General features: G+C 35.9%; 1 protein-coding gene and 2 pseudogenes across 1 annotated transcript in view; 1 reads left to right on the top strand and 2 right to left on the bottom strand.

Moving 5' to 3' along the window:
- The window catches only part of LOC126020220 (netrin receptor DCC-like), a 71,747-nt gene that overhangs the window by 6,209 nt on the left and 49,916 nt on the right, over positions 1 to 15,622 (top strand). Inside the window, exons 2-4 of the mRNA XM_049781674.1 lie at positions 322 to 500; positions 699 to 925; positions 3,587 to 3,703. Of these exons, the coding sequence (XP_049637631.1) occupies positions 322 to 500; positions 699 to 925; positions 3,587 to 3,703 (523 nt within the window). The remainder of the gene's footprint in view (positions 1 to 321; positions 501 to 698; positions 926 to 3,586; positions 3,704 to 15,622) is intronic.
- LOC126021257 (uncharacterized) lies at positions 7,475 to 7,597 on the bottom strand (annotated as a pseudogene).
- Positions 7,709 to 7,786, bottom strand: LOC126021252 (uncharacterized; annotated as a pseudogene).

Below are 15,622 nucleotides of genomic sequence, written 5' to 3'. Positions count from 1 at the left end.
AGGCAAATGCTCTACCACTTGCGCCACTGTTCCAGCCCCAATATCAAAATATATTATTATATTTGAAGCATACTTCTGAACTACACCCTTCACTTTGCAAAAAAGGATGGGTCTTACTGCGTTTGAATCAAGACTCTTAGTGAATCCAAGGCAAGGAGCTTTATTCTTCTAATGCCCTCATTCTGCCTTTTGTCTTCAAATAGCAAGTTTCACAAATTTCACATTAAATCGCACAGCTGTGGTATAGACTTTCTTCTAAGGCCCAATCTTGGCACTTGGCACAGATTCTGGCCTTTTTTATTTCTATTTGCCCTTTCAAAGCAACTTCTTCTTTTATCTACTAAACAGATGTTGCCGCCAGGTACCTTATGCCTACCTTCAAAGATTGGCATATGGCTCCCTCTAAACCTTTGTCACCTTGTGCATGAATTTGCAGCAGGGGAAGGTGCAGTCAGGCTCATGCTGGCAGACAGCCGGGGCTCTGGAGATTTAACACCATGGCTCCCATAATATGGGAAAACTCTAGGGGAGAAGAGGAAAGGCAGCCAAGATAAGTCTGCCAATTCCTGGATTTCGGAAGTTTCCTCCTGGGAGAATTTTTGTTTCATTTCCTACTTCTAACTGAATTGATTGACAAAAAGGGAGGAAGGGCCATTGTTGCACGGAGGCTCTCACAGTTCTTTCCTTTTGTTCAATAGGAAACGTGCCACCCACAGTGTTGGTAAGAGGAAGGGGAGCCAGAAGGATCTTCGGCCCCCTGATCTTTGGATCCATCATGAAGAAATGGAGATGAAAAATATTGAGAAGCCATCAGTCCCTGACCCTGCAGGAAGGGACTCTCCTATTCAGAGTTGTCAAGACCTCACACCAGCTAGTCACAGCCAATCAGAAACCCAACTGGGGAGCAAAAGTACCTCCCATTCAGGTAACCTCCAAAATTCCCATTTTGCACCCCCACAAAGGCATTATTACTCATTTTCTTCCTTCTTTCCTTCCATCCCTCCCTCCCGTCCTCCTCCCTTCCCTTCTTCCTACCTTTTATTCCTTACTTCCTTCCCTATCTTCCTTCTTCCCTCCCTCTCTCCTCTTCCTTCCTCCCTCCCTCCCTTCCTTTCCTCCTTCTTTCCTTCCCTCCCTCCTTCTTTCCTTCCTTCCTTCCTTCCTTCCTTCCTTCCTTCCTTCCTTCCTTCCTTCCTTCCTTCCTTCCTTCCTTCCTTCCTTCCTTTCTCTTTATATTTTCCTTCCTTCCTTTTCTTTATATTTTTCTTCCTTCCTTTCTCTTCGCAGACCCAGTAGTTTTCAGAATTTCCTCCTGGCTCTGTGTTCAGGAATTTATTTTAATACTGCTCAAGGCACCAACCAAATATGAGGCCTGGGATAGAACCTGGTGTAAGACAAGTGCTTTCTCTGAGAACTCTTTCTCCAGTCCTTCAAACATTCTTTATATAGCCCTATGGATTACTCAACTGAAAAAGTCTGGGTTATGGGATATCTAGTTCTTAACTTTCTCAAATTAGAGAAGCTCCCCACAGTACCCTCTCTGGTCTTGCAGTGGGTCAGCTGCTCTTGGAGTATATAAAATAAAGCAAGAAGTCTCATTCTGACCAACTTTCCAAGTGTCCACTTATTTCAAATAATGTTTCTTTATCAGGCTAAATAATGAGAGCATTTTTGTTCCACTGCAGTCATCTTCCAATGATCTCTTTCTCTTTCTAAGCAGACACAGAGTAGCCCAACAAGCCTTATGTCTGGGCAGTTCACAATCTGGAGAATGACTGAAAGGCAGATTTTTGTATTAGGGAACTAGCACACTTTCTAGGTGCTTATACTTACAGCTGTGTTTCTTACTGACCAACAATCAGGAAGGAGCACAGAGTTGCCTCTTTGCTTTCATAGGTTTTGTCAATAACTTCCAGGACTCCTCTTTCTTGACTTCGTACTTTTACTTTCACACACTGAAGTGATTTTTTGAGACAGCTAGATACAGTTTGTTGTCTTTTAATAAGTATTGGAAAAACTTATCAGATGTTTTCTTTAAAATTAGAAAGTTTTTGTACCTCTAGTTCTAATTTAAAGACCTACATAAATAGCCTCCTGATAACAGGGAAGGTGGTTATCCCTTCCCTCAAAATCATGCCTGCTAAATATACTCAAGGTTTTATCAGATCTGGCCCAACAGAGAAAAGTGTATTTTATATGCTGTGGTTCTAATAGTTAACAAATTATTTTATTATTGGTATAGGTTTTCTTTAGCTCAATCTTAGGAGACTGCTGCTTCTCTCTGCCTTGCTTGGAATTATCTAATTTTAAAATTTCAGTGTACAATATTGCAAATATTGCAATGTATTTGTAGCAGCATCATGAGTAATGGTTTATTGAAAATTATTTTTCTTTATTTAAAGTAATTCTAAGTTTGTTGTGTTCTCTTTTAATTGTTCCAGAGGAATTAGAACTTACAGTTTTGTTGTCTGATTTAGATCATATAAATATAGATATATATCTATATTTAAGACTATTTGTACAGGTTCAGATTTAGACAGAAACTGGCATTTTTATGTAGAATATATTTTTAAATATTTAACTTAGAGACTTATTAGCTATAATTTAATGCAAATATAGTATATAATTTTTAAAATAATGGAAATCAAGCATAAAACTTATAGAAAAGATTAAAAAATAAATTAGCCCTATCTTTGTTAAAGGCAAATAATATTAAATGTTGTATTTGATTTTAGCATTCACATAATTTATAAATATGCATACATGTTCTATGCAGATTATATACATACCCTATGTATATCTGTGCTATGCATATACATAAATAAGAATAGAAAATGCATATGTATAGCCAATATACTTCTTTTGGGGGAGGTCACACCCAGTGGTGCTCAGGGGTTACTCCTGGCTGTCTGCTCAGAAATAGCTCCTGGCAGGCATGGGGGACCATATGGGACACCGGGATTTGAACCAAACACCTTTGGTCCTGGATTGGCTGCTTGCAAGGCAAATGCCACTGTGCTATCTCTCCGGGCCAACATATAATTATTTTTATTTTTTGATACATTAGTATGATATTTCACTAAATCTAAATAAATCATAAAATATGAATATCTTTCTGAGAAATATAGTTTACATTTTACTTTTTATATTGTTTAATCACTTTCCACTGTATATATAAACTGTATATATATATATATATATAGCTATATAAACTGTAGCCAACTTATACAGTTGAGTATTATGAAATAAAAAATTACATTTGTTGGCAGAGAGATGCTCATATTATTTTAAATAGATTATAAAATACCTTTATGCTATAATACCATTTTTGAAAGTTCAATATCTTTCATATACCATGTCACACTTGCAGGCAAACATTCTAAAAAACAAAATATGAATAATGATTCTTTTGGTTATGAAATTACAGTAACCTTTATTAGTGTTTATACAATGAGAATTTATTGATTTCTAATAAGAAAGTTATTATTATGTAAAATATTATTATGTAATATTATTATATGAAGAAGGTATTGGAATGCCTAAAGTGCTGCATTATTGCGTTTTGTATCCTTTCATTGTCTTTTAGGGCAAGACACAGAGGAAGCAGGAAGCTCCATGTCCACTTTGGAGAGGTCATTGGCTGCACGCCGTGCCACCCGGGCCAAGCTTATGATTCCAATGGATGCCCAGTCCAACAACCCTGGTGAGTAAAAATGATTTCATAAAACACTTTCTGTCTAGAACTTACCTATATAAAATCATCAAAATTTGTTTCCTTTGTATTCTCTGGTTAAAAAGGCCTAATGGACAATGTCTCATACACTCGTTATCATTTAAAATCAGTAATTTAATTAAAAGTATTATATTTAAAGAGTTTAATTTTACATATTTATATTGTCTGTCTAATGGCAAACTGCTGGATATATACCTAATCATTATATAAGTGTTTTAGAGTTGTTTTAAAGGTTGCCCTTCTAGGCTTAAATAGCCTAGTGCCCTTGAAATGTCTGTTGACTGATGTATACTCACTACCTGCTTCTTGTCCAAGTTTTCTGTCACATTCTCATATCCCGTTGAAGATATTAGCAACTGGGGATCACTTCCTTTCTAATTATCTCAATGATCAGTCTTGGAAATTACAACTTTGTGCAGATAATCCATCTCATGTCCTAGACATTGGTTCTTTTATGAGACCTGCTGTGACAGAGGTTCCTTTGCTCCTCCATTCATCATTTCTATATCAGAGACTAAACCAATAATTGTACCCACTACAAATGTCCATTTTTATCATCCCTTTTCTATTACCTTATAGCTTTCATGCTCACTTATTTTAGTATTCTCTTGCCACCGATTCGTCATTCTGCTAAGACCTCTGGAGCATTAATCCTGCCACCTTTCCACTGTCCCTCCTGCCACTGGCTTCATTTCCCTACAAACTCAATTTAGAACTCATAGTCATTTATAATTTCATATGAGTACCCTCTTTTCCCTTGACCTTTTTTTTCACATCATACTTGAAAAACAAAATCAGCTATGGTTATATCAGTTCTTTGTGGCTTTTGTTTTGTTTTGTTTTTGTGGGGATACACTCACCTATGTTCAGCAGTAACTCCTAGCTCTATACTCAGGAAATGCTTCTGGAAGTGCTGTGGAGACTACATAGGATGCTGGGGATTGAACCCAGGTTAGCTGCTTGCAAAGCAAATACCTTGGTCTTGCTCAATTAGTTTTTATACCAACACTTAACACATACTCTAATAACTAACTGAACAAAAATACTTAAATTTCTCACTGGTCATCTATGCCCAGAAATCTAGGGTAAACTATGAACTATTTGGAATTTCTTTAGTCATTCTTTTTCTCGTTTAATAGTAATGACTTTCAACTACTGGTTCATGGGTTAGTTTTAGTATGCTGACATTTTCTGTGGGTAAAAAAGTTATCACTCCTTAAAGGATGAATTCTCAACTACTATTCTACAGTTTTGAAAGGTAAAATGTTGGTAACCACTGTTACAGGATGAATATTTTATATATATATAATACATGACATGTATATATACATGTATATTACATATATATTATTAATTCTCAGCCTTTCAATACCTCCCTTCCCAACTCTCAATGAATATTCTTGCTTCTTATGCTACTAACAAAAGCACCCAGAATAAGCTTCAAAACAAGATTGATCTGTCCGGGCTAAGGCCAGCTCTTTCAATCATTTCATCTCTTCTCCACCAACCAGGGACTCTCCTGTAATCATCCTTCACTCTCCTGCATTATCTGATTCCCCCTTTTAATTGATAATTCTAAAAAGTATCCAAGCATTCTGCTTTAATTCCTGTTTGGAATTTGGTGCTACTTCTCTCCCCAGCTAAAACGTTTTCATAATTTCTTCTTCTTTTACCATTTGGCCATGGGGTTAGTTGTGTACACAGACAACTTTCAGTATATAAATTAGATAATGTAACTCCTCTTGACTTTTCATCAAAGTAAAACAAAATTATTACTGCATCTCACTAGGTGTCACATGATCCAAGTTCTAGCTAGATTCTTCAATTCACCTCTACTAATTAACTCTGTAATTCATTGCAACAGGAAAGCCCTCTTCTGATTTTCATTCTGCAACATATCACTTACTGTTCTCTTGACCTGGAATCTCTCTTCTCTGATATTTCAGAGCTTTGCCTTCACTTCCTTCTACATTTCAAGCACCAAGGCCCCAACCTGATCTCTGAGAATTGTCTCACCCCTGTTGTTCTAGCTCCTTCTCTCTGATTCTTTTTTCTTTCCTTATACATGTGTATGGCTAGCCTCCTTGCATTTTTGTTCTATTATTTGTTTCCAGTATCTTAACATATTATTTTGGAGGATAGGGCTTTGGGTTCATAACACTTCATATTCTTACCATCTAATTCTGAATATTGCACATAAAAAACATTCCTTAAAAGCTGTTTAATCAAATTAGTGTATAAATAAGTTTCTTTCTACTATCTTATAAGGCATGTCTCCTGTATATTCTAAGACAACTCTCAATTGAACTATAATGAAAGTAGAAAGTTACCTAGGATTTGTAATGAATACAACTACTCAACTCTTAAAGGAGGTTATTATGCATTCCTGTTTTATTGATAAGAGCACCGAGGCATGGAGAATTAGAGTACTAAATGTGCAGTTACCTGAGTAAAGTTTGGACTCAGAAGGTCTGGCTTCAAAATTCTGCTTTCTTTATCATTAAGTCCTCAGCTACATTTTTTTTTCTTTTGGCAAAGCAGTCAGTATTCCTTCTTCTTTCAACCTTTATGGTACATGGGACATATCGTACTACACTTTGTTGCCTCTACCCTCCCTACAGCCAGTTTTATTGCCTTTTTTTAAAAATTAAACACCATGTGCTTCAGAATCTTTGTGACTATGTCACTTGTAACTTTCTCATCTAATAAGTTCTGATATTTTATTGATATTTTCTTTCACAGTATCTTCTAAAGCCCTAATTCTCATTCTGAAGAGACTTTTTTATCTTTATGATCTCACATGTTAACTGTCAAAACAATTTACTATTTAGTCTCTTGCTTTCTCTATAATCTTACACATTGTGTTTGCCAAATTTTATTGTATAACCAGTTAAACATCTTATTATTTTTTATAAGTTTCACCATGTTTTCCTTGTCTGTATAGGAAAAATATACACAAAATTTACATATGACATGGATGTAACATCAGGTTTACAGGTTAAGTTTCACATTCCTGTGTGGATACATATGTTACTCTGTGTAAACATACATACATACATATATATATATATACATATATATATACACACACACCTGTACTTGACTCTTGTTACTAGTCCAAAAATATGATTTGCCCTTTATTGTCCCTTTAGAACCCCTTTGTCTTTTTTCAAGTGATCTACCTAATAAGTTTCTGTGCATCTTTCAAAGACAGAGCAGATATTTACATTCATAAATTCTTTATTTTATGATTATCTTATGCAAAAATATGATTTCCTTTCCCTTGTTTAAATAGCACTTCTTTTAGCCAGCTTATGGCATTAATTACACATAGTCCTATCTCATATATTTAGGTATTCAAGTCAAAATTTCTTTCTTATTATAGGTTGTGAATTATTATTACATGATGCTAATGGAATGGGGATGGTATATTGCATCATAATTCCAAGCACAAAATCGTTGCTTGGTAAATATATGCCAGATAACTAAGTAAATAGATGCTTAGTATTATATTATCAATATTTTAGGGATATTTTTCTATCTGCAATAGATAAAATATGTTATAATCTTCTATTATTTTAAGGGTACTTAGATTGTTTTATTAAACTGGAAAGAAAAATATTTTATAAATAAAATAATATTTAATAAATATTGAAAACTAATTAATATTATGCATTTGTTAAATATTTTGCCATTATTATTTAGTAGAATATTCATAATATTAATATGTAGTTATTAATTTTTTGTCCCCCAATTCCCAATACAGACCAGGAAAGGGGCCTGGGTTGAGATGTATATGGGGTGCATTTACTGTTTCTCCTCTTTCATTTTTTTTTTTTGTTTTGGGGTCACACCCAGCAGTGCTCAGGGGTTATTCCTGGCTCCATGCTCAGAAATTGCCCCTGGCAAGTGCAGGGGACACTGGGATTCAAACTGATGACCTTCTGCATGAAAGGCAAATGCCTTACCTCCATGCTATCTCTCTGGCCCTGTACCTCCTCTTTCTATACAGTCAGTGTAAAGAACACAGCCTGTGGTAAGAATTGGGAGGCCTTATCTTTTCTTTTCTTTTTTTTTATTTAAATATATATATATATATATATATATATATACATAAAATCCTTCGCCAGTGCAACATTCCCATGTAGTTATTCTTACTATAGACGGGATAAGGGACATAGCTTAAAAATATAATGCCAGAACACATAAAGGCAAATATAAATTTATATGGTATACTGCTTTTCAAAGGCTAAAAATATCTTACAATATTTATATCCCTAAAATTTTTTATTGAATAGAGAGAGATATAGTAAAACAGATAAGACATGTGCCTTGTATGCGACCAACCCTTATTCTATTTGTGGCACTAAATATGGCCGTCTGAGCACTACCAGAAGTCAATACTGAACACAGATCAAGGAATTACAACTGAGCACCTCAGATATGATCTCACCACAAAAAGGTTTTTTATGGGTTCATCACCATCTTTAAAAAAATATAAAAATTTAGGCTCTCAGAACCTAAACCTGGAAACTGCTCAATCTGTCCAATGAATTGAGCTAACTTTTGATAACAACTTATCACCTTCTCTTATTCTTCATGTCTTGCTCTATATTAGAGATGTTTCGAATAAAAAGACATGTCTTGTTTTTCTTTAAAAAGTTGTCATATGTACCTCTGTGAAATATTATGCAGCCATCAGGAGAGATAAAGTCATGAAATTTTCTTATGCATGGATGTACATGGAACCTATCATGCTGAGTGAAATTAGTCAGAGGGAGAGAGAGACACACAGAATAGTCTCACTCACCTATGTATTTTAAGAAAAATTAAAGACATTGAAATAATTCCCAGAGATAAAAGTTAAACAGACCGGCTCAAGATATGAAGCTCACCACAAAGAGTGGTGAGTGCAGTTAGAGAAATAACTACACTGAGAACTATTAAAACGATGTCAGTGAGTGAGGGATATAGAAAGCTTGTCTCAAATACAGGTAGGGTATAGGGAGGGTAGAGATGGGGGCATTGGTGATGGGAAGGTTGCACGGGTGAAGGGGGGGTGTTCTTGTTATGACTGAAACCCAACTACAATTATGTTTGTAATCAAGGTGTTTAAATAAATAAATTATAAAATAAAATAAAATTTAAAGTTGTCATAAATACCTAATCATTTACCTGGAGAGGCTGTACAGGGGGAAGGGCATTTACCTAAGATAGGGCTAACCAAGGCCCGGAGAGATAGCACAGCGCCGTTTGCCTTGCAAGCAGCCAATCCAGGACCAAAGGTGTTTGGTTCGAATCCCGGTGTCCCATATGGTCCCCCGTGCCTGCCAGGAGCTATTTCTGAGCAGACAGCCAGGAGTAACCCCTGAGCACTGCCGGGTGTGGCCCAAAAACCAAAAAAAAAAAAAAAAAGATATGGCTAACCAATTTCCATCATCCTATATGATCTCCAAAGCAATGTCAGGATTGATTCCTAAATACAGAATCAGGATTAAACACTGAGAATCATCAAGTGTGACCCAAAATCTAAAAAATAAGAAAAAATATAAAAATCCCTAATCAATCTGAAAATTTACACATGATCCATTGACAACCTCACATCAGAATAAAGGTAACTATTAGTTATACCTGACATTGTGAGGCCAGAGTTTTTGCCATACTGGAGCAGTGAGAAAGTTGTTCTTCCTGTCATCCTAATATGCATTTTACTGATAGCTAATTTTCATGGACTTGTTGAACATTTGCTCCTTCCATTCTTTCTATAAATGACCAGTTAGTCTCTGCCATAGTCCCATTTTGGGGTTATTTCTTTTTTGCACAATTTGTAGAAGGGTATAGTATATTCTGACTAGACATAAAAATTATCCTAAAATTCATGACCTATATTTCAAATGGTTAAATAGGCAAGATATTCTAATCTTTAAAATACATTTTTTTTTTTTTTTTTTTTGGTTTTTGGGCCACACCCGGCAGTGCTCAGGGGTTACTCCTGGATGTCTGCTCAGAAATAGCTCCTGACAGGCACAGGGGACCATATGGGACACCGGGATTCGAACCAACCACCTTTGGTCCTGGATCGGCTGCTTGCAAGGCAAACGCCGCTGTGCTATCTCTCCGGGCCCTAAAATACATTCTTATATATGCTGCAATCTTGCAGATATATGACCAGTAAAAATTTATAAAAGGGACCCCAAAAGAAACATGCAGTAATGTATACTTCAATACTTCACTATTTCACACCCTTACTGCTTTGTAGAACTTAATACTGCTAACACTTTGTACTGCCTTGTAGTATGTAGTAATAACTTGCAGAAATGAACATGAACACACATGGAACAGACAGTAAGAAGAACCTCTTAGATAAAATGATTAAAGAAATATAGCATTCCAAAGTGATTTATTTTTAAAAGACAAAAATGATCTGAGGGTTAAATTTAACTAAGTCTACAAATAGTCACTATAAGTGCCCATGGGGCAGTGTCTAATATTTTTATTTTATACCCCAGATTATTTTTATAAGCATTTTACTTTGGAAAATCAGTAAGCACTACTTAGTTGTAGTTTTTACTACCTAGAGCATATTTTAACAAAATTTCAAATTATAAAGGTAATAGAACATATATTTTAATACCTTTGTTACATAGCATTCTTTGATCTCTATTGGTAAATCTATTAGAAAAGGAATGGCTCCAATATACAATAAAATTGGTTTTATAGAAAATTCTTTTTTTCCCCTCCCCACCGCCCTATAGAAAATTCTTAAGCTTTCTGATATGATAGAGTCTTTGAAAATGACATGCCTGATAAGGATTTAGATAATGACACTAAAATTTCTGTGGTTATATCTTGACAGTGTTATGATTTCATTCAGAATACAAAATACTGATGTCCCCATTTATAACTCTTTATATTTCTCAACATATTAAATTTTGAATCATGTAAAATTCAAATTATAGCACTGTTCACATTTTAAGTCAATGTATAAAGAAATTTATCATTCTATTTAAGAGTATTTTTCTTAGGTTATTCCCCCTCTTCCTTAACATGTTTTACCATGTTCTGAAAATATTAATTAGCAGATAAAATAAACTATCTTCAGTATACTTTTTGTTCTTGAAACATTTCTATGGGGAAAAATATTTAATTTCATTAGCATAAAAATCTGTTTATCTATGCCTTGCTCCAGTGCTCTTTGCTGTAAATTGGTGTCAGAGGACAACTGACAAATTATTATTTTCGATATTTTTATAGAAATTGAAATTAATTATAAGTTATCAGTGGCATCAGATATAACTTTCTTGAAATTTTAAAAGATAGATTAGATTGAGATATTGGATTTCTGAAAATCCAAAGAAGACAGTTTTTAATATAGGAAATTTATTAGATAGAACTTTTGGTCTAACAACTGGATGCAAGATTGAGAGAGGGAGACCTTGGATTGGTGAGAGAAGTCTCTAATTCTTTGGATGACTGAGTGGACCCCATGGTTATCCTGAAACTGAAACTGTCCTTGGGACTCATCCCAAAGAATACAAGGGAGAATGTAACTTTGAATTTTGTCTTTGATTCCAGGCTGTCCAAGGACATAGGCTGTACCTGATGATGAGCAACTTCTTTAGCTGACAGTGATTCTAGCGAGATCTGGATTTAGTTACTCCCAAGAGCTGTATTACTTAGCAGAAGAAAACTATTTGTTCGGCATTGAAAAAACTTCCCCTTCCATTTATTGTTTATAAATGCAGAGCTTTATTTTTTAAGTTCTTACCTTTATTTATTTTTTAAATCAAAAATCAAGATTGCATAATTTACAATGCTATTAATAATGGCCTCCCATGACCTAATTCTAATGTAAAGTCTCTCACCAGTGTACATCTGTCTCCCAAATACTCTATGACCCTTTCTTTTCTAGTTCACAATGCAACTAAGTAAGGGCTTTTTGATTTACAATACTGTTCAAACTATTTACAATACTGTTCAAACTAGGACTCCATACCTACTCTATAACACTACACCCTCTACCAGTGTGTGCTTCCCACTGTTGTTTCTCCTGTTGAACTTACAGTAGCCCTCACTTTTGGAAGGTGCAGTGCTGTTTTGTAACTCATGCCATCTTTTGTAAAATACTGGAAAGGCAGGGAAACAGGCTAGAAAGATCTAGAGGGAAGCTGATGACATCTAAGATCATTTCTCTTACAGAAAACCTTACAACACATCAGTGTTTGGAAGAATTCCTTTGAATTTTAGATTCTCCTCATTCCTTAAAAACATTTTAGTAAAAAAATGTAAAATTGACTTTTGAAGGAAAAAAATGGGTCTCAAAAGATTGCCTTAGAAATCTAGTGAACACAGAAGCAAGGAAGAAACAGTTTCACTTTTATGATTACTTGAGGGGCTCCTGTGGTTGTATATTTTGAGGCTTTCTAGAACACTCACTGTGATGTCAACACTTTTCTTAAGGGGGACTCCCAAGCAGTGCTCAGGGGTCACTTCCTGTGATATCTGGCCCAGTTATGTGAGTCTGAGGGTTCATTACTCAAGCTTTGTGATGCTGGGGACCATCAGGGCCAGACCTGGCACTGTTCAGGAGCTATAAAGTGGTATTGGGGATAGAAGTTGGCTAAGTATGGTATGTGTTCCATAACTATGAAGTCTCCCAGGCCTTCCAACTTTCTATTTTATTTTACAGTTTTTTACAGTTCTTTTTTATTGTGAGGGAAGGTGGTTGGTTCAGATTCAGCAGCTCAAAGACTACCTCTGACTCAGTACCCAAAAATCCATATTTATAGTACCTTGGAGACCATATGGAGACTACATACAAGGCACAAGATCTCAGTTCTTGTCTAACTTCCAAGCCCACCATCTTGTTCTGTCACTTTACTGGAGAACTCAGTGAGTTAGAGAAGCTATTGAGAAGACTTCAAAAGTTTAAAGTTTATTGCCAGAAAGATAGTACAGTGGGTATGGCACTCAACTTGCATGCAACCAACCTGGGTTTTATCATTAGCATCTTATATGGTCCCCCTAAGCACCACCAGGAGTAATTCCTTAGTGCGGAGCCCAGAGTAACCTCTGAGCATCACCAGGTGTGATGAAACAAAACAAAACAAACAAACAAAAATCCCAAAATGTTGAAGTCCATTGGCTTGAGGTCCTGTGCCACTGTGGAATGTTGAAAGAGAAATCTGGCAATTGAGAGGATACTCCTTGATACATTTTATTCCAAGCCTAGCTCCCCGTGGGACCCTCACAGACCTACCTACTGTGAGAAGCCAGTCTTCTAAATGGGACCCTGGTGCAGAAGGCTTCTAAGACTGATTTATTCTATCACCTGTGGAAAATCTGACCTAATCAAAATATTTCTTGGGATGAAGGTTGAAAGCAATACTCTAATACCATAAAATATCAAGTAAACTATTCAAAATGAGCAAGAAACTTAGGGTTTGACATTCATTTAAACTTGCATTAATAATAATAGTTTTGGATCATAACATTATCAAGATCCATTTTAATTCTTTGACTCTTGAATGACAAACTCCCTCCCTCCTGTGCTATGAATTTCTATAAAAGGTAGCACTTTTTGTTTTAATTTGCTCTAACTGTTCTCACAATGCTGTGTAAGTGGTTTTACAAAAGAGGACTTGCAGGAGCTTAAAAAGAGTTGTAATGGATAATAAGTTGAAAGCACAGAGGTTGTTTCTGGGTAATTCTATAAGCACATGGCTTTTTAAATAAAATTAATTGATTAGTCATTCATCTGTTGGATTAACAAAGTCAGCAGGTCAGGAAGATTGTGCAGACACAGTCAAATTGCAGTTTTCCAGCTCTCCAATATGCCTATAGGAGAACAGAAATTCACTTTAAGGAGGATTTTGCCAAACCAAAATGGCTTGCTTATCAGATATATATCAGACCATGAGTTTCGGTGTAAGGTTTCTGGATAGCACAGTGGAAAACAAATACAAACAAAGGTTTTAGAAGTTTTTAACAATTGGAAAATATGCAGATGCATTGATTTATAATATTTATGCCATCTATTTCTTTTTTGTTTTTTTTTTTTATTTGGTGGGGAGCACATCCAGAATTGCTCAGGACTTACTCCTAGCTCTGTGCTTATGATTCACTCCTGGTTGTGCTCAGGCGACCATACGTGACATCAGGGATTAAATCCTGGTTGGCCTCATGGAAGGTCAATCAATATCTATTTCAATGTATTTTCTCTCCATCCCCAACATCTCTTTCTGAATTTCTAGCATCTAGGAGATTTAAAACAATTTTTTTGTTTTAGGTATCATGATTTATGCTACTGCTAATCAAAGGGTTTCAAGTGTGACACATTCCAACCACACATTTTCTACAAAGGGTCCCTCCTTAAACCTTAACACTTTTTACCCCCAATATCTTTAGTTCAGTTCTATACCAGTTCTCAAGTTCTGTTGAACTTTGACCACTTAATATCTCCATTCTATGTTTCTTTATATCCTGCATATGAGAGATCTTCTGTATTTGCTCCTCTCATTATTAACTTCACTCAGCATGGTACTTTAGAGATCCTTCCTTTTTTTTTATTTTTATTGTGATCAAAGTGCACTACAAATCTTTCACTGCATCATTTATGGTACATAGTGACAATGAATGAGGGGCATTCCCACCACCAATGCTGTCCTGCCTCAGCCCCTGTTCCCAGTATGCATCCCATATCTCCCTCCTCTACCCCCCAGTATGCTAGTGCAACTGGTCTCCACTTTACAGCTTGTTGTAGATTGAGCATCTATTCCACCATCATTGGAGATAAAAAGAATAAGAAAAAAAGGAGAAAAAAATTGCTGACAACAACCAAAAAAAAAACAAAGAAGAGAGAGAAAAAAAGAAAAGAAAAATTAAAAAAAAGAAAAATGTGGACCCGGCAAATAAAAATAAAAATAAATCTCTAAATAATAACCACAAGAGTGAAAAAGAAAGAGAAAAGTGGAAGAAAAATAAGAAGGAAAATAAAGTAAAAAACTAACAAATCAAACAAAACAAGAAAAAGTATGGGTGCTGGAGTGGTAGGGTTTGGTGTTCCCCCACTTTTATTTTGCATAGGCACAGTAAGCATTGGGGAAGAAAGGGAATTCCCGTGGCCTAAGAGATTCACGGTTTCTCCATCTTTGAAGCATACCATCATGGGATCAACCCCTGGCTCTATATATACTCATTATCCCATCCCAAAGGCTTTTTTGTGATGCCAGGAAAGTTTCCTCTCGGTTGTGTGTGAGAAAATCAAGCCACTGTAGCTAGCAATCTTGGTATTTGTGCAGGTTATAGGTCAGGTCTAGGATAGAGTCTCTAGGAGGTTCCTATCCATCTTTGTTATGGTATTCAGTCTTCTGTAACACTTGCTCCCTGTTTTCGTTCAGTCCCTAAGCCGAAGCCTAGGATACTATGGATCCAAAGGTTCTGCTCAGTCTCTGTTGTCCAAGTTGGACCTCTGCAATAAGACATCTTGTTGTTGTTGTTGTTGTTGTTTTTAATGTGTCCTGGACTACAGCCTAGGGTAGGGTTTTCCTTATTAGTCCCAAGGTAGGCTCGGTTCAATCACGGTTGTCAAAGTCAGTTTTCTGTTGTTGGTGCTCTTATTTTTCACAGTTCAAAGAACGGTATCTCTTCTGACTTCCATTTGTGTTAGGTGATGTAATAGGACAGCCTGGTCTTAGGTCAAGTTTTCCTTTCCCCGTTGTCATATCAAAACTGGCACAAGTTGGTGCCAGAGTAGTGCTATAAATCTCCCAATGGAGCTTAGTTCTTGGTGGTGTTGCCCGGAGCTGTATCATTTCTACATCGGGGATCTGGGGTTTCGGATTGGACTAACACTGTCCAATCTCCTGGGGACTGGTTGTATCCACATGA

This window comes from Suncus etruscus, chromosome 10 (assembly GCF_024139225.1).
Source record: "Suncus etruscus isolate mSunEtr1 chromosome 10, mSunEtr1.pri.cur, whole genome shotgun sequence".
NCBI lineage: Eukaryota > Metazoa > Chordata > Mammalia > Eulipotyphla > Soricidae > Suncus > Suncus etruscus.
This window is presented reverse-complemented; position numbering and strand designations above follow the sequence as displayed.